Genomic DNA, 17,194 nt, shown 5'->3' on the forward strand with positions numbered 1-17,194 from the left:
TCTTCATTTTGTTGGAGCACATCCTTCAGTAACTTCCTAAGAAAGGGTTCATGGGAGGAAAATTTTTAAAAACTCTGTATATCTGAAAATGCCCTTATTCTGCTCTCACAGTTGATAATTTGGTTTGGGTATAGAATTCCAGGTTGGAAATGATTTTCCTCAGCATTTTGAAAGCATTGCTTTTAGGTTTTACAGGTGGTGTTGAGAAGTCTAAATACCTTTTCATTCCTAAATCTTTGAACACAGCCTGTTTTTCCACTCTGAAAAGTTTTAAGACCTATTCCAGTGTTTTGAAGTATTTAGTGCTTAATGATATGGATGTTTTTTCATCTTTTGTTCTGGATATCTGGTGCTTCCCTTCCATGTGGAAACTCACAGTTTCCATTTTGGGGAAACATTCTTGTATTATTTCATCCTTTGTATTTTCTCTTTTCTTTCTTCCAAAAAGTCCGTTAGTTAGATATTAGACTTCTTAAATTGAGCCTCTGGTTTTGTTTTATTTTTTTTCTTTTTCTTCTATTTCCTGCTTCTGTCTTTTTTGTTCTACTTTTCTGGAGATTTCCTCCATTTTATTTTCTAACAATTCTATTTAATTTAAAACATTTTTTTCTATCATATTTTAAACTAAAAGCCCTTATTGCTCTTTTCATGGATAACTATCATGACTTTTCTCTGTGGGAATGTTCTAGTTTTGAGGGGAGGGGGTTGAAATTTTGTTTTGCTTCCTGCAGTATCTCTAGTTCCTTCAATCCTTTTTCCTACTTGTTAGCAGTTTGTCTTAAATAAATATCTTTAGGTTCATTCACATTTAAGAGTAAAGCCTTAAAAACTGGCTGGAAGCTCTGTGTGCATGGCTGGGACTTAAGGGGTAGGTTACATTGTAGGGTGACCAGCTGTGAACCTGGATGTTTCATTGAAGAGCCCGGCGAAGTCTGGATCCGTAGGTCTTTTGGGGAGGAGGGTTGGGGAGGGGCAATTCCATTTCTCCAAAGAAAACTTCCGGTCTCCTGCTTGGCTGTACACCAAGCTGGTGTTCTCGGAGCCGAGTAACACAGCTTCTGGTCTGTAGACTGTCTTCATCTGTTTGCATCGCAGCTCTTCTCCTTCATCTTTCACTCACCCCACCATTCCAGGGTCCGGAACCTTTCTGGTTAAGTTTGTCTGTAGACCAACCTCTCTCTCCTCCTTGGGGGAGGGTGGTGGTATTTTCTGGCTTCCTGGAATAGGTGAGCGGACCTGGCCTTGAACCGGTTTCTCCTTACCCACCACCTTCTGCTGCACCTGGTGCCTCCAGGTCCTGGCTCTTTTGGGGATTCTGGGGTCAAGTTCACTTCTTTCTCCTTATTACCTGCTCTGCTGGCATTTGGTGTTCAGCTCTGTTAGTTCTTCTCTCCTATCTCCTTTCCTTCTTCTAAAAATGTATTAACATTTCTAGTACAATGTTTCTCTTGGGCTTATGCTTCTTTTTATTATTATCCCTTTGCCCTCATTTTAGAGACGTTTGAAGAAGAATAAGTGTTCAATCTACCACAGATTAATAATGTATTATTTTTATTAGTAGTAAATATGTGGATACATACACACACATGAACATATAAATATATTTGAACGACCCAAAGATGAATAGTGAAAATAATCTCCCTTTTACCTTGTCCTTCAGTCCCTCCACAGAAGTGCCCGCAGTTACCAGTGGCTTGTATATGTCTTTCCAAAGAAAGGTTATACACCCATTCACATAGATACATAAAAAGCATGTAAGTAGAGATTAATGGATTTTACTTTAAATCAAGAAAGCAATTTCTTCGCATAGCCCTGAAGAATATTCATATTTTCAGTAAAGGGCAGTGCTTAACCCAAAGACACGAATCTCTTCTAGTCGGATTTCAGGTTCCACTGCAGGTGGTAGACAGCGTTAAGGGGCTTTTCAGGTGCCCCGTGTAGTTAGCCACCTGCACCAAGGCCAGCTGTGGGTGTTGCTGAGGGGCACATGCATGGGACAGTTGTTGGTGGCCCTCTCCCACTTCTCGTGTGGCTTTCTTTATCATCCCTGTCCTCTCTCCTTCTATTTTGTCCTCTGTATTTCTTCCTGTTTTCGCCCTTTCCCCTCTAGATTCGTTTAGCTGGCTCATGCTCCCATGGATGAGCCATGGAGCTAAGGGATGCACCCTAATTTGGTGCCTCTTTGGGTTTTAAGAATAAATTGGCACCCTAGATGGGTATGCTTTCATCGCGCCCCTGGTTAGAAAGATTTTATTAGGAAATGCACCCAGAGGCCTCCCTGGATCTTTCAGATGGGCCGCTTGACTTGACATTCCAGACCTGTGATGTCACTGTGACTCTTCGTCCCTGCCACAGGGCCTGCTGCTGCCAAACCAGACTTGATCTCAAAACTGGAGCGGAGAGCTGCACCCTGGATCAAGGACCCAAACGGGCCAAAGTGGGGGAAAGGCCGTCCTCCAGGTGGGTCTTGACCTGCTGGGTTCTGCAGGGTACGTCCGGGGGCCCAGGCGGCTATGGCGAGTCACGCAGTGTTAGTTCCGCCATCCTCGTGCTGAACCTGTCGTGCACCAGGCCCTGTATTGGTAGAAAAACGTGAATAAGAAACTAACTGTGCCTTCACAGTGTGGAAGAATCTGAGAAACTGGGACAGTTTGGGAAAAATAAGGAGCTTTGATGAGCAGAAGTGAAACGGGGAGACTGTGGTAGAGCTGATGGGGGAGGTGCGTGGTGGGCACTGGTCATGAGGAGCCACGCGACCCACGGCTGTGAGCCTCTGCTGCCTCCTCCCATGGTGTTTAGTGACAACACTGTTGGTCTGTGAGAGTTAGCAGTTTCGTGTTATCTCTGTCAGTAACTTATTGGCGAATAGCTACTGTGTATACTCCTATGCCTCCCTTGTTTCCAAGGCTCATAAGAAGACTTTTGGATGTTTAACCTCATTTCTTTGTGGTGCCTCGAAAGAGGATTAAAACCATCCAATAGCATCTGTGGCCAAGGTGCTAATTAAGCTTATTAGCATCTGATGTCACATGATCTCAGGGTGGATATGTGGATAGGGAGGGGGAGGCTGGCTAAAGAACCCACAAGGATTAGCAGACAACTCTTGGGGAGACAGACTGGCTTTCAGAGAAAATAATGGGAAAGGGTTTAAATAGAGGCCGCTACTGATTTCTAGAAAGGTGGATCACATTCATCTTCTCTGCTTTGCATAAGGGGTACTTATTGAATTGGGGTGTCTTAGCTGATAGGAGGCTGCAGAGTTCTGGGCAGCAAAACCGAGCACAGTTTGATTTGCTCCAAAGGGAAGAAGACGACGGTGGCCATTAGAGAGGCACACACACAGGCCTCGGCTCTAGAATCTGCACTGCTTCCAGCTCCTTCCATGGAGACGTGCACCTCCTACTGCAGTCCCAGCCTTTGTGAAGTAGAAGCAGATGGACGGAGGAAAATCAAGAGGACTTACAGACCCCGCTCAATTCAGAGGTCGTGGTTTGGGCAGTTCCCATGGTTAGTAATCGACCCAAAAGAGACCAAGCTTTTCTGCTCAGCTTGCAGAGAAAGACCTAGTCTGCACGACAAATCATCCCGGTTAGTCCGAGGTTACACGGGTCCTTTTAAAGTGGAGACTTTAAAGTACCATGAAGTCAGCAAAGCACACAAGCTCTGTGTCAACACCCTGGAAGTCAAGGAAGACACCCCGCAGGCCGCCCTCGTCCCTGAGATCTCCAGTGACCTGATGGCCAACATGGAGCACTTTTTCAATGCCGCCTATTCCATCGCGTACCACTCGAGGCCCCTGAACGACTTTGAGAAGATCCTGCAGCTCCTCCAAAGCACTGGGACCGTGATTTTGGGCAAGTACCGAAATCGCACCGCCTGCACTCAGTTCATCAAATACATCTCCGAGACTCTGAAGAAGGAGATCCTTGAGGATGTCCGGAACTCCCCGTGTGTGAGCGTGTTGCTGGACAGCGCCACAGACACCTCCGACCAGTCCTGTGTGGGCATTTACATCCGCTACTTTAAGGGGATGGAGGTGAAGGAGTCTTACATCACTCTCGCCCCACTCTACAGCGAGACAGTGGATGGATACTTTGAGACCATCATCTCTGCCCTGGACGAACTGGACATCCCCTTCCGGAAGCCTGGCTGGGTGGTGGGCCTGGGAACTGATGGCTCAACCATGCTGAGCTGCAGAGGAGGTGTGGTGGAGAAGCTCCAGGAGACCATCCCCCAGCTGCTGCCGGTGCATTGCGTGGCCCACCGGCTACACCTGGCCGTGGTTGACGCCTGTGGAGGCATCGACCTGGTCAAGAAGTGTGACCGGCACATCCGAACCGTCTTCAAGTTCTATCAGTCCTCGAACAAAAGGCTGAATGAGCTGCAGGAAGGCGCGGCCCCACTGGAGCAGGAAATCATCCGCCTGAAGGACCTGAACGCTGTCAGGTGGGTGGCCAGCAAGAGGCGCACGCTGAATGCGCTCATCGTGAGCTGGCCCGCCCTGGCCAGGCACCTCCAGAGCGTGGCGGAAGCAGGTGGCCAGATCGGGCACAGGGCCAAAGGCATGCTGAAGCTGATGAAGGGCTTCCATTTCGTCAAGTTCTGCCACTTCCTCTTGGACTTCCTGAGCATCTACAGGCCTTTGTCCGAAGTGTGCCAGAAGGAGATTGTGCTGATTACGGAGGTGAACTCCACGCTGGGACGGGCCTATGTAGCACTGGAGACCCTCCGTCACCAGGCAGGGCCCAAAGAGGAAGAGTTCAATGCCGGCTTCAGGGATGGGCGGCTCCACGGCATCTTCTTGGACAGAATGGAGGCGGCGGAACAGCGGTTCCAGGCGGACAGGGAGAGAATGATCCTGACTGGGATTGAGTACCTCCAGCAGAGGTTTGACGCGGACCGTCCCCCGCAGCTCAAGAACATGGAGGTGTTTGACGCCATGGCCTGGCCAAGTGGGATGGAACTGGCCGGTTTTGGGAATGATGATATTCTTGCCCTGGCCAGATATTTTGAACTCTCACTGCCCCCAGGATACAGCGAGGAAGCACTGCTGGAGGAGTGGCTGGGCCTGAAAGCCATCGCCAAGAACTTGCCATTCTCCATGCTGTGCAGGAACGCCCTGGCCCAGGACTGCCGCTTCCCCTTGCTCAGCAGGCTCGTGGCAGTGGTGGTCTGTGTGCCCGTCTCCACCTCCTGCTGTGAGCGTGGATTCAGTGCCATGAACCGGATCAGGACCGATGAGAGGACCAAGCTCTCCAACGAGGTGATCAACATGCTCATGATGACAGCGGTGAATGGTGTGGCGGTCACAGAGTACAACCCCCAGCCCGCCATCCAGCACTGGTACCTGACCTCCTCAGGTCGGCGTTTCAGTCACGTCTACACCTGTGCCCAAGTGCCACCCCGCTCCCACACAAGTAAGTATGCGTGGCAGAGTTCCTGGACATGGGGAAGCAAAGGAAGAGGATCTTAGCTTCCCAACCCCATGCTGAGCTCACAGCCTGGTAGAGTCTGCTCAAGTCAGCTGTCACAGTAGGCTTGCTCTAAGGTGTCACGTGCCCAACCATTTGCTAGACCAGTGGGTGCTCAAGACGGGGCACCTACCCTCCAGGAGATTAGGATCCAGCTAGAAGGCAGGACGCCCACACTGCAGGGTACAGGGCATAGAGCTAAGAGCAGGAATTTCCAGAGCAAGGCTGCCCAGGTTCAAATTCTCGTCCTGCCGCTGACTAGCACGTGACCTCGGGCAACTTAATCTCTTTGTGCTATGGTTTTTCATCTGTAAAGCGAATTAATAGACGTGAAGGGCTTAGAACAGCGTCTGGCGAGTCATGCCCATGGCACTCTTTAAAGGTTCAGACTGCTACCAGAAATCACTCGGGGACTGGACCAGCGAGGGCAGAGACACCACATTCCCGTGGGGCTGTGCGGACCCTGTTTGCAGAGGGAAGAGGTCGGTGCAGGTCACAGGGGCTGTGAGGACGGTGCTGTGTGGAGGAGAAGGTTGGGGGTTTCAGGCAGGGGAGGGGTCCGTGAGGAGAGCCTCCCAACTAGCCTGGAAGGCCAGGTGGGGACTGGGCTTGAGGGGGAAGTGACATTATCCTGGAGGCCAAGTTACCGGAAATCTTAAGTAAGAAATTTTCCTCTTTTCAAGTAGTCACTGAACACCAAAGAAAACTGCTCCAGGCTGCTCCTGTGTCACTGAACAGTGACAGAGCCATGGTTTTTCTCTCTTGGCGTCTTCCTATAGTGGGTCTCCGTCCTCTTGCTTCTGCTTTCATCTTACCTCAGGGTCTGTGATCATCAGCAGTGGACCGGCTTCAGGGTTGACAGACGCTCTGTAGGAAGCCTGGTGGCCCTGGACCTGCAGCTGGGGGGTGGGTGCAGGGAGGGGGCAGTAGAAGTGGAGAGAAGGAAAGAGGGTGATTCCAACACGGGAGTCCTTCACCCACGCATTTGGTGAGTGAGTTGCTCTCACTGCCCGACCTGTGAGGGTGAAGGAGAAGAAGACGCCATCAGCTGTGCACTTTTGCAAGTTGTAATCATAGGGCGATGGGACTAGTACGTCTGAAGCAAACAGAGAACACGGCCAGATTGTATATGGTAAAGCCTTCTTTCCCAGGCAGTTTCTCAACCTCAGCACTGCTGACGTTTGGGGCCAGGTAGTTCTTCGCTGTGGGTGCCTGTCCTGTGCCTGGCCACCCCTGGCCTTTCCCACTACACACACACTGGGTACCAGTAGCACCCTCCCCGTTGTAGCAATCAAAAAGGTCTCCGGACTCTGCCAAATGTCCCCTGGGAGCAAAATTGCCCCCACCCCCACCCCCCCCCACCCCCCCCCCCCGCCCATGAGCTGCACTGCCCCAGGGGGAAAGTCAGCAGAGCGGGGCTCCATCAGGCCCACAGAGAGCAGTCCTTGTCTGTCTCCAGTCTGTTCTGCCAGGGCTTCTTCACCGAACATACCTTGGGGCGCAGTTGGTTGTGGGGAGGGGATTATCATCTGATCTGTTTTCTCTGTCTGACTGTACCCTCCCTTTCCTCCCGCACGAGGGGCGGGGCTCAGGAAGGAGAAGATGGGAGCGCTCCGCGTGGAGGAGGCCGTGACCCAGAAGCCGCCCATCCCGTCCTACAGGGAACCCGTGGAGGTCCTGACGGACTGCGTCCTAGAGTCTCGCCACGGACTCCTGTGTCCCCATCCCAGCCAAGGGGCCCTGGGCTGTCCTGACGAAGCGCTCCTGTAAGAGCAGGACCCTGAGGGGTTGCCTTGGACACCCCCTGCTGCCCTGGCCCTCGTGATCATGGTGACAGGCCCTGGGATTCTAGGCTGCCCTAGAGTCTTCGCTTGGTGGGGACTCTCTGAGCACTGGGAAGTGGCAGTGACAAGGTAATGAAGCCCACATCCCAGGGAGGCAGGGGGATCAGGAGCCTTACAGCCTGCTTACCAAGGCCCTCCTCTAAGCCGAGCGGCGACCTCACAGCACTTCAATATGCAGAAGGGTTCGTATCTCCAGCTCATTTTAAGGTGCTTCAGGAAATAATTCCATCATGAAAGATTTCACCCCATGTTTTGGTGGCAGGAGGACTTTTCTGAAGTGGGAGAGACGGTTGGGGGTAGGGGGCTTAAAGGAGCACTCCAGCCCCTGGGTAGCTGGGGAGCATCCCAGCGGGCTGCCCACGGCCTGAGTGGCGTGGGGTAGACACGTGGTGAGGGGCATGGGATGAGCAGGTCTAGGGACAGCTGGCCTGGCTCTGGGATCTATCCCCCTGGCTCCATGGCAGAAGCAGGGAAGCCTCAACTTCAAATGGGAGACTCGCATCAGAGACTTCCTCTATCTCCTCCCAGGGCCTGCCTTTAGGATGAGGCAAGCAGAACCCCTTTGCACAGAGCAATCAAGAAAGGTTATCCTCCTGCAGCTCCCAGACAGGGGAGGAGTGTTTCCCTGGAGGGAGCCTGGCGCTTTCCACCAGTCGCAGCCCTTGTGTTGTGCTGAGCCCGGGTTTTCTACGGAGCAGAGCGGACAGGGCAAGTTTGCACTTGCGGGGCTTGGGATCCTGTCCCAACTCTGCTGCAGGCAGTGGTTCAACCATGATTAATCCCTTCCTCTTTTCTGTGCCTTGGTGTCCCTCTCCATGAACTGGCAGTAGAGAATCCAAGTGCCTGCTGGTGCCCCAGCTGCCACAGGACTGATGGATGACAGCGCCTCCGGTTCTGAAAGACGGCCCTCAGGCTGCAGAGTGGACTTGGCTGCCTTCAGCCCTTGTCCTTGTCCCTTGCCACCAACGTCCTTATTATGGGAAGAGGTGCTCTCTCAACATGCCCTCAGCATAATGGTCTAGTCCACTCTTCCCAAAGTTGCTCTGGGGACCAGCTTGGGAATCACTAGGGGTGTCTGTTTAAATCTGTTTCACCCCAGACCCACCTGATTCAGATCCCCGGGACTGTTTCCAGCAAGGCCCCCCAGGAACTTCGTGGGCTCACTCAAGCATGAGAACCAGCACCCTGGCGGCACAGAAAGGTGTCCCACACTATTTGGTTCCCGTTGCCCTCTCCCCATCACCCCATCTCCTCTTCCACCCTGAAGTAAAGCACTTTTCCTTCCAGGGCAGCTGCTTTGGGCAGGCTCCTAGGCTGCTCATCTGGCTGAGGATGATGTAGTGTCTGGGTCCCGCCTTCCTAACCACAGGTGGGAAACGAGGGGAGGTTAGAGGGAAGGGCTTCTTTGCCGCTGCCTTTCTCTTGTTTTAGACGGGCAGGAAGTAGTGCTCTGTCCTGGCCGTGCTGCCTGGCTCTAGGTGGGGTCCCTGCTCTGTGATGCAGGTCCAAGTGGCCTGGCCCTCAAGCAGCCATCTGTCCACTTCCCACTCCTAGAAGGTGCCGAGAGCCCCTGAGATGCTGGTACCGAGTGTCTCACTGTCTGGCAGAACCCCTGGTTCCCAGTGTCTCTGACTCTCCCTTCCCAGCACCCCACCCTTAGCACTTAGCCTTAGCGCCATCGCTTTCCTGTTTTCTTCAGCTTCAAGCCAGGAATTCCGTTTCCGCTTTCTGCCTTTCCACCTGTGGCACTGTCTCCCTGACAGCCCCGTGTTCTGGGGGCTGAGGTGTACCACGGGCCCTTGGAGCTTGAACCCTGGCGGTGTTACTGTCCACGTGGCCAAGATGGAGCCCAGGCCTCCCTCCCCCATTCGCATAGGTCACTATGGGGAGTTCAGGAATCTGCACTAGGCCAGGCGCTGCGGGTATGAGTTGGTGGGATGGAAGAGAGGGGGGCCCTTTAAAGTGGGGGTTATAGCCCCCACCCTATCCATAGCGATTCAAATTGAGGTGACTTTCTCGCAGGCATCCTCCCCATGGCACCTTCCATCCTTTAAGAATCCTCAGAGCAAGAGGCTAGTCCCGCGAGCCGTGCGTGAGTGCCACATGCACGATTCCCTGTGCGAGTCTAGGCGTGGAGGTGGAGGCCAGCTACGGACGCCCCTGCCTCTCCACATCTGTGCTCTGAGGAAGCCTCCGATGCCAGCTCGTGAGAAACTTGGGCCCCTTGGCGGGGCGGGGGGGAGGCGACTGAAAATGCTATTTGTCACAGGGATTTGCACTACCCACTTTCTCGAGGGGCACAGGCATGCCCTGGGTCCCCTCTGTTCGCTAATGGCAGAGAGGACGCTGACCATTTTGTGCAGGACCCCAGGCTGAAGCGTGGTGAGACCCCTTGCCCAAGCTGACATCTCGTTTTGTTTCAAGAGACTTGCAGCATTTCAGACCCCAGGGCCTGGAGACCCCGTTGTTGGAGAGCCTTCCTATTTTTGCCTCACAAAAAAACAAGCTGAAGGGCATTGGAGATGGAAGGAGCAAGCTCTCTGCCTTTGGCCAGAGTCCTAGCCATGCCTCCACCCTCATTCCCTACCTTTGATCTCCATAGACTGATGCCCACAGGGCTGACATTCTGAGTGACCAGCATTTTAACTGACAGTTTGAGTTCAATAGCCATAGAGACCAGGCGGGAAGGAGGGACCCCGACCACCTGTTCTAGCCAGACACGTTGGAGTGTAATCTACTCCAGACCCTTTGCATCCCTCGAAGCCCAGGTTCAGTTCCTAGGGTGCTAAGTATTTAGCAGGACAGTGTGAAGATGGGCCGTTTCCCTCATCCAAGTGTCTGTCAGCCGAGGTCACCCCAGGTGATTGGCCCAGGGATGTTCTCTCCTCCTCTGGATTCAAAGATGTGCAAAACCATGTGCAAAACACGGTTTAAAAAAACCATGTCTGATTCTCAACCTTTTGCTATTTGAATAAAGCAGAGTTTATTTCGACACATGCCTCTGTCCTGTTAATCCCGTATCCAAATCTAGCAAACTGGAGGAGATGCTCAAAGCTAATTATCTCTGGCTCCGAGGAAAGCCCGCCCACGCCCCCGCCCCCGCCCCGAGCGACGCGCTGGAGCGCCTGCGCGGGTCGGGCTCGCTGAAAGGGCTCTCTTGGGCGGCCGGGTCCTGCTGCGCATGCTCGGCGCCCACTGCCTGGGCGGGACCTGCGCGCACCGGAGCATCTGCAATTCTGACTTGCATCCCGGCCTGGGCATCCCGCTCCGGGCCATGACGGCGCACTCCTTCGCCCTCCCGGTCATCATCTTCACCACGTTCTGGGGCCTCATCGGCATCGCCGGGCCCTGGTTCGTGCCGAAAGGACCCAACCGCGGGTAAGGATCGCGCGCGGCCCAGCCTCCCTGTGGACCTCCGCGGCCGCGCCCACCCCCTCCCCCGGCGGCGGCGGCGGTCCGCTGTGCAGCGGTCACTGTCCAGGCGCGCGCACGGCGCCCCACTCCTCCTCCCAGGCCTGTGCTGGGCCTCGTTCAGCCGGGAACGGGCAGGCGGTCGGGGCCAAAGGGCAGAGACGGTTGTGCTTTAGAAAGGTGGAGACAGTTACGGGTCACCCCCTCCAGCCTGTAAAGGTAAAGGCTATGGCTAGACACTGATGCAGTTTGTCCACACCAGCCCAGCTGTGACCTGGAGCGTCTGTCACGCCTTCAAGCCTCATTTCTTCTTAGGTAATTGGGGGTGATGCTGATACCTGCCTTTTAAGGCTGCTGTGAGGATTACACGAAATAATGTATATAAGACTCTTAGTGCATGGCACATATTGTATTGAATAATTTTTAGCCAGTATCATTATTTTTTGAAGGTCCCCTAGCAGGTTTCTCTACCTCTTGCACCATTTACCAGTTTCTGCTTCATATCATCTTCAGCTGTAAAGTGCTCTCTCCCCTTGATTACAAGTTCCTCGAGGTGGAAGATTGTCTTGTTCACCACTGTAGACCCCAGTGCCCAGTACAGGACTGGCCCACGGTGCTTGGTAATGTTGAAAGAATGGATCAAATGCTAATTGCTCTGGCACCAACTTCAAGTACTTTAGATCCGAGGTCCTAGGGCCTGATTTGGGTTAGATTTAGCTTTGGCTGGAGGCTGCATTTGGGTGTTGCCTCTGTTCTTAAAGATCTGCAGGGCTAGGGACTTCCCTGGTGGTCCAGTGGTTAATACTCCAGGCTTCCATTGCAGGGGGCACAGGTTCGATCCCTGGTTGGGGGACTAAGATCCTGCATGCTGCGCGGAGTGGCAAAAAAAAAAAAAAAAAAAAAAAAGGACCTGCAGGGCTGAGGTCCCATGGCCTCACTTTGTAAACCGTTTTAGTGCCTCGCCTCCCCTGCAAACCTTGGTGAGTTCTTCCTTCTGAAGTTTTCCTGCTGCATTTAAAGCCTCTGTCTCCAGTGTTTGAGTGGATTCAAGGTAGCCAGTTGCTATTCTCATTATAACTGCTCTTTGTGCCTCAGAGATGGCTCACGGTCTCCTTGCTTCTTGCCCTGTCTTCTGGTCTTCTGTCGTCCTTCCCTTTGCCCAATGAACTTTGGATTCCAGAGGCCACTCCATGGTGGGTGGCTGCACATGCAGCTCTGTGCAGTGTCTTTTCCCAACATGTTTGCATTAAGATGGAGAAATAGTGGGTGATGGAGAAGGCAGATAGGTGAAGGGAAAGATTCATAATGTAACTTGGATGAGATCAAGGTTGGCCTCCCCAAGAGGTGACACTTGGCATTTTTATTTTCCATCTAGCAATTCTTACCCTGAGTAGAACTCAGCTTCCCTGTGTTCAGGTGGCATCAGACGGGAAAGGGGCTGGCACCAGCAGCTCTTTCTCTGGCCTCGGCCAGGCCTCCTGAGGGCATGCTTCCATCCGTCCTGACCTGATGTCCTCTTCCATTGCAGAGTGATCATCACCATGCTGGTGGCCACCGCCGTCTGCTGTTACCTCTTGTAAGTACTGCTCTCCCAGTTCAAAGTCAGCTGGGGCCTTTGTACTCCCTTCTTTCCTCCTTTCCCAGCCCTGCTCTCCCCTCTGTCCTGGTACGGTCACATTCAGCTCTTGAAAGGCTGAGGCTGTAAAACACAGAAGAGGAGACAGTTGGAGAGGCAAAGAGAGCGATGGGCTGGAAGTCATGAACTCTGGGTTCTGGTTTTGAATGTAGCACCTGAACAAGCTCTGTCATGTTTATAGGCTACAGCTTTCTCATCTACAAAATGAGTGAGTTGGGCCAGCTCATTGCCTTTTGTACCTGATGGGACATCAGAATCACTTGGAGAGATTGTAAAAACACAGCTTTTAGGGCTCTACCCTGGACCCACTAAATCACAATTCTCATGATCTGCACTTGGGAATCCACATTTTTAATGCATGCCCCTGGGTGATTGTGATGCAGCCAGTTTAGAACCACTGGATGAGCAGTAGTCTTCAAACTTGGAAAAGGTCCCTGGGATATAGAAAACATTCCAAGAGATGCGAGTGCCTGGACAGTGTGAGGGAATCAATTTCCAGGTCCTTCATGTCTAGATGTTCTCTTTCTAAAACTGCCATTCATGGTAGCCCCTCCCCTTTTACAAAAAAGGCACTCTGCCATCCCTCCCCAGTCCTCCTATGTTAGGTTGCTCCATGTTAAATCACCCTGGCTGCCAAACTGAGGAATAAATCCAAGCTCTGATTTTGAGGGAGGCCTCTCTCATGCTCAGTTAAGCCGGTATGGCTTCCCTTTGTGCCCCTGGAGGCCGTCTTACCTCTTCCCTAATCCCAGGGTCCAGCCCCAGCGCAGGGATCTTATAAATCTACAAAACATCAGATCAAACCAAACCTAAACCCAAACCCACACGCCCCAAACTGAGCCCCCGTGCCGGCCGCAGTGTGGATGGCTCCATGAGACCCTTCTCTCCAGAACCCAGACCCTGCTGCTGGGTCGGTCATGTGACCAAAGGCGTGGTGTGAGGTGTGCACGTCATAGTTCCTTGTGTCTGGGCTCACCCTCACTGTGCTGTCCCTGGCAGCTGGCTCATCGCCATCCTGGCTCAGCTGAACCCCCTGTTCGGGCCCCAGCTGAAGAATGAGACGATCTGGTATGTGCACTTCCTGTGGGAGTGACCGCTGCCACCTCCTCTGTCCCAGGTACTGCTGGGCAGCGGGCAGGGGTGGGGAAGGGCCCGGGGCGGGGGCAGGACAAGGTCAGGCAGGGTTGTAAGACTTTGCACGTGGATTCAGGCATTCATTTATTAAGAAAAAAAAAATGCTGAGCACCTGCTCCCTTCCTGCCCAGTGCCGTGCTGGGCGGCAGAGATGGACGGAAGACTCAGGGTCCTGGGGGGAGCATGTGGGCCCAGCCTTGTTTGTGGGTTTGCAGGCCCCAGAGGAGGCGGCCGGCTGCAGAATCTGTTCTGAGTGAGGGGAGGGCGGGGGCAGGGAGCGGTGAGACGCCGACTGGGCAGGGGGCTGTCTGAGGTGAGCTGGGTGACGGGCACAGGCTCTCCAGGGCGGGGCTGGGGGAGAAGGGTCTCCACAGCGAGGCCGTGACTTGTTCTGTGATGTGCTTTTCAGGTGCCCCAGCTCTCTGGATGACCTTGGCTCCACTGTCCCTGATGACCCTTCTGTCACCCCTGCAACTGTGTCCCAGTCCCTGCGTGCTCCCTCCCCCAAGGCCTGCCTGCTTCTGGAAAGTACCGCCCTCCCCAGCCAGTCTGGGCCGCGGGAAGCCCCGAGCTCAGAGCCAGGCTGGAGCAGGAGATGTCCAGCCCTCAAGTTCCCACTGCCCGCTCCCGAGTAGGTCCAGGCCAGTAGCTGACAAGGGTGGGACTGTGCCTTTTACACAATGGGGCAACCAGAGAAGGCCGCGCGTCCTGGGGAGAAGGCCTGGGGAGAAGGCTGTTCAGCCCAGGATGCTCCGAGCCTCGGGTGGGCCAGGCCAGGGAGGAAGCCCTGGGGGAAGAGGCAGGGCCCTGCCGCTGTCCTGCTGTGTGACCCCAGGAAGCGTCTGCCTGTGTGGGCCTCCTCACCTGTGAGATGGAGGGGCTCGGTCAGGTGTGGCAAAGGCCTTTCTTGGAGTTCTCCTTTAATTTTTGACACGTTTCTATGTGAAATTTCTGGAATTGTTGACGAAATGGAAAAACAGTCCCACAAAACATTACGATCCAAAGCATCATAGTAATTTGGATCAGGATTGAAACGTGTATGTTTAGCATCCTTTATAGTCACAAAGTCACTTACGTTGGCTTGCTCAGGAAGTGGTATCTCCTCAGAATATCCTCTTCCCCCTTCCTCCCCACCTGGATCACCTCCCTCCCTTCCCAGAGGCTCAGCCTGAGCACTGCAGGAGCTGAAGAAACTGAAGGCAGCTCTGCCGAGGCCAGGCCTAGACTCTGGCTGCGGTGACGGTGGATTTCAGAGCCCCTCACAGCAGCACGGACGTCATCTCGAGCGAGGGAGGGCAAAGAGGGACAGGTGTGGGCGAGGTGTGGGCTGGGCTCTGCTGAGATGCTGCAGGGCGGGGGAGCCCCTGGCCTGGCGAGGCCTGGAGAGCGTGCGGGCCTCGGAGCGGAGGGAACCTGGGGCCCCAGCCGTGCCTCACTTCTCCTAGGAGAGTTGGGGTGGAGACCTCAGACACCTGCCCGCAGCCCCAGAGCTGATTGGAGTCCCCCCACTCTGCTGTGCCACGTTGTCTCCCTGGGGAAGAAGCCAGTTTCTTGTATTTACTGACTGTTGAGTTGATTGGCATTCTGTTTAGTAGGCATCGTTTTTGGAGTGGTGGTAGAACGTGGTATGTCTCACCTGGATTTCTTGGTTCTGGGCTTGGCCTGTTGCTCAGATTGGGGCCTCCCTTTAACATCCCACCCACCCCCTTTCCAACTCCCTTCCTGTGCTGACCCCTGTGGCCCCCCTGGAGTGGGGCTGTTGAGTCTCGATTGGCGGCTAGAAGCCTGACCCGTGTCTAGTGACTAATGAGTGGTGAGGCAATTCCTGTTTGGTGGCAAAGTCCTGGCCGAGGCCAAGTTTGCTGGCTGCCGCTCCCCTGCCCCCCTGATTCCCATTTCCTTGGCGGGTGGATTTGGGGCACGGGAAAGGGGGCTGGCAGCTGCTTGGAGCTGCAGCTCTGGGATGTGGACACTGAGACTACATTTTCCTGTTTCCTGAGCGAGAATACCGCTGTCCCGGATTTTGCCCAGAACCAGGCCAGGCAGGAGGAGAAAGACGGAGGACTCGTTCAAGTGGAACTTTGCCCACCACCCATCTGCGCCCCAGATTGCAGAGTGCGTGGCCCCCGGGGCTCTGCAATAAAGCCGGTCCCCAACGTTCCAGAGCGTGGCCTGCGTCCTTCCTAAATACCCCTACGTACTCGAGAGCCTGGCTCTGTGCTCGAGAGCCTGGCTCTGTGCTCGGCCTGGGCGGGGATCAGCTTCCTGCCTGGGGCAGGGGGATGGAGTGAGTAGAGGGAGAGCTCCTGGGAGGAGCTGCAGGAAGCTGGGGGTGGAAGGAGACCCCGAGCCCTGAGGAGTGCATCCAGAGAGAATACGGAGCCACAGAAGGGTTGAAGCAGGGGAGTGATGTGACCCAACTTGGTTTCCAGGATGATCTCTGCAGGGTGCATAATGGGCCTCAGATGAGAGTGGTGGTGAGGCTGGGGACGAGTGGGCGAACGGAAGGTCTAGTTAGGAGCTGAAGGGGACCAGCATCTTGGCCGTGGGGGGAGGGAGGAGGCGGGGTGGACCCTGTGGTGAGCAATGGGCAAATGCGGTGCCCAGTACCTGGCGGCTGGAACCTCTCAGTGACAGGCCACAGAGGGCATGTGATGACCTGGGGTTTCCTGTGTGTCCTGGTGAGCTGGATGTGTCCGGGGCATCCCCATGGAGACGCCCAGCTAGTGGTAGGATACGTGGGTTTGGTCTTCAGGAGGAAGATGTGGCCTGAAGACATGGGGTGTATGTCTGTCCCTGAGTTCTCATTGAACCACTCGTGGCGGCCTCTGTTCCCCGGGTCCCGGGGCGCGCCCCCTGCTCTCTGGGCAGCTTCTGCAGCTCAGGGCTGGCAGACCCCCTCCCTTTCTGCCGGTGCAGCCGTTCAGGGAGGGGGAGCTTGGGATGCCCTCCCGGGATCTGTGCCCACCGCTTTGTGTGGGTGGTGCTTCTCTCAAAGCTCTCACCCCACTCCGAGGGGGACTGCAGGGTGAGCAGGTTTTGTCAGAAATGAGCACAGCCAGACATTAGTTACAGAGGGGAAATCAGGTTTCATTCCGAAACGACTGACAGTAGGGACATGTGAACTCCGTGGGGTCCGTGCCCCTGCAGGGTGACTGGGCACTTTAACAGGAGAACGAGGGCGGGGGGGGAGGGGTGAGCGGGGCCAAATAGAGCCAGGAGAGTGAAAAGTCACAAAGGATGGGTTGGCATAAGTGTGAGTAGGCCACAGAGACTGGGGGACAGAGGCCCGAGCCTTCCTGATTTCATCTCAGAGGAAGGGTCCTTGGGAGCCACTCCTGGGCTGCAGGAGATACATCTACATCCCAGAGGGACAGAGGAAAGATTCACAGTCGTAAATGCTCTCAGAAAGGGTGGAGGGGCTAGGCGTCAGAGGCCTATGGTCAGGTATTGGCTAGAACAAACAGTAAATTCTTCTGACAGCCCGGAGCTTGGTCAGACAGGAACTCGATGGGGCCAGGTCGTCCCAGGGTTACGGCCTTAGGTGGCCAGAAGCCAGGCCAGGCTGATCAAGTCTCTTAGTGCCTGGTGTGAACGGACTCATTGTTTGTTTCAGGCAAGAAGTATCTCCCACCCCCTTCCCCTGCCAAGTGGGAGGCACATCAGTAAATGTCAGCCTCTGACATAGATGCTCAGAG

At 54.3% G+C, this 17,194-nt stretch overlaps 2 protein-coding genes across 11 annotated transcripts in view; both read left to right on the forward strand.

The window, feature by feature from the left end:
- Positions 1-10,402, forward strand: part of ZNF862 (zinc finger protein 862) — a 32,814-nt gene extending 22,412 nt beyond the window's left edge. For 3 of the 10 annotated variants that reach the window (XM_061198866.1, XM_061198865.1, XM_061198869.1), the window contains 3 exons: positions 2,356-2,460; positions 3,303-5,417; positions 7,051-10,315. In XM_061198866.1, coding sequence (XP_061054849.1) covers positions 2,356-2,460; positions 3,303-5,417; positions 7,051-7,241 — 2,411 coding nt within the window. In that variant the 3' untranslated portion in view covers positions 7,242-10,315. Of the gene's footprint in view, positions 1-2,355; positions 2,461-3,302; positions 5,418-7,050; positions 10,316-10,346 lie in introns of those variants that run through there. The other 7 variants (XR_009701916.1, XR_009701915.1, XR_009701913.1 and 4 more) reach the window with 7 other exon arrangements.
- An 81-nt stretch (positions 10,403-10,483) lies between these two features.
- ATP6V0E2 (ATPase H+ transporting V0 subunit e2) lies at positions 10,484-15,655 on the forward strand. The gene is made up of 4 exons (XM_061198904.1): positions 10,484-10,693; positions 12,255-12,302; positions 13,362-13,479; positions 13,906-15,655. Exons 1-3 carry the CDS (start codon positions 10,497-10,499, stop codon positions 13,453-13,455), a joined length of 339 nt encoding a protein of 112 aa, XP_061054887.1. The 5' UTR covers positions 10,484-10,496; the 3' UTR covers positions 13,456-13,479; positions 13,906-15,655.
- The last annotated feature ends 1,539 nt before the right edge of the window (positions 15,656-17,194 follow it).

This window comes from Eubalaena glacialis, chromosome 8 (assembly GCF_028564815.1).
Source record: "Eubalaena glacialis isolate mEubGla1 chromosome 8, mEubGla1.1.hap2.+ XY, whole genome shotgun sequence".
Taxonomy (NCBI): Eukaryota; Metazoa; Chordata; class Mammalia; order Artiodactyla; family Balaenidae; genus Eubalaena; species Eubalaena glacialis.

Excerpts from the sequence above, each read along its gene's own strand:
- ATP6V0E2 (XM_061198904.1), top strand. The coding sequence starts at position 10,497 with ATGCTCGGCGCCCACTGCCTGGGCGGGACCTGCGCGCACCGGAGCATC. Across the intron at positions 10,694-12,254 it reads CCGAAAGGACCCAACCGCGG|AGTGATCATCACCATGCTGG; the intron begins GTAAGGATCGCG and ends CTTCCATTGCAG. Across the intron at positions 12,303-13,361 it reads GCCGTCTGCTGTTACCTCTT|CTGGCTCATCGCCATCCTGG; the intron begins GTAAGTACTGCT and ends TGTCCCTGGCAG.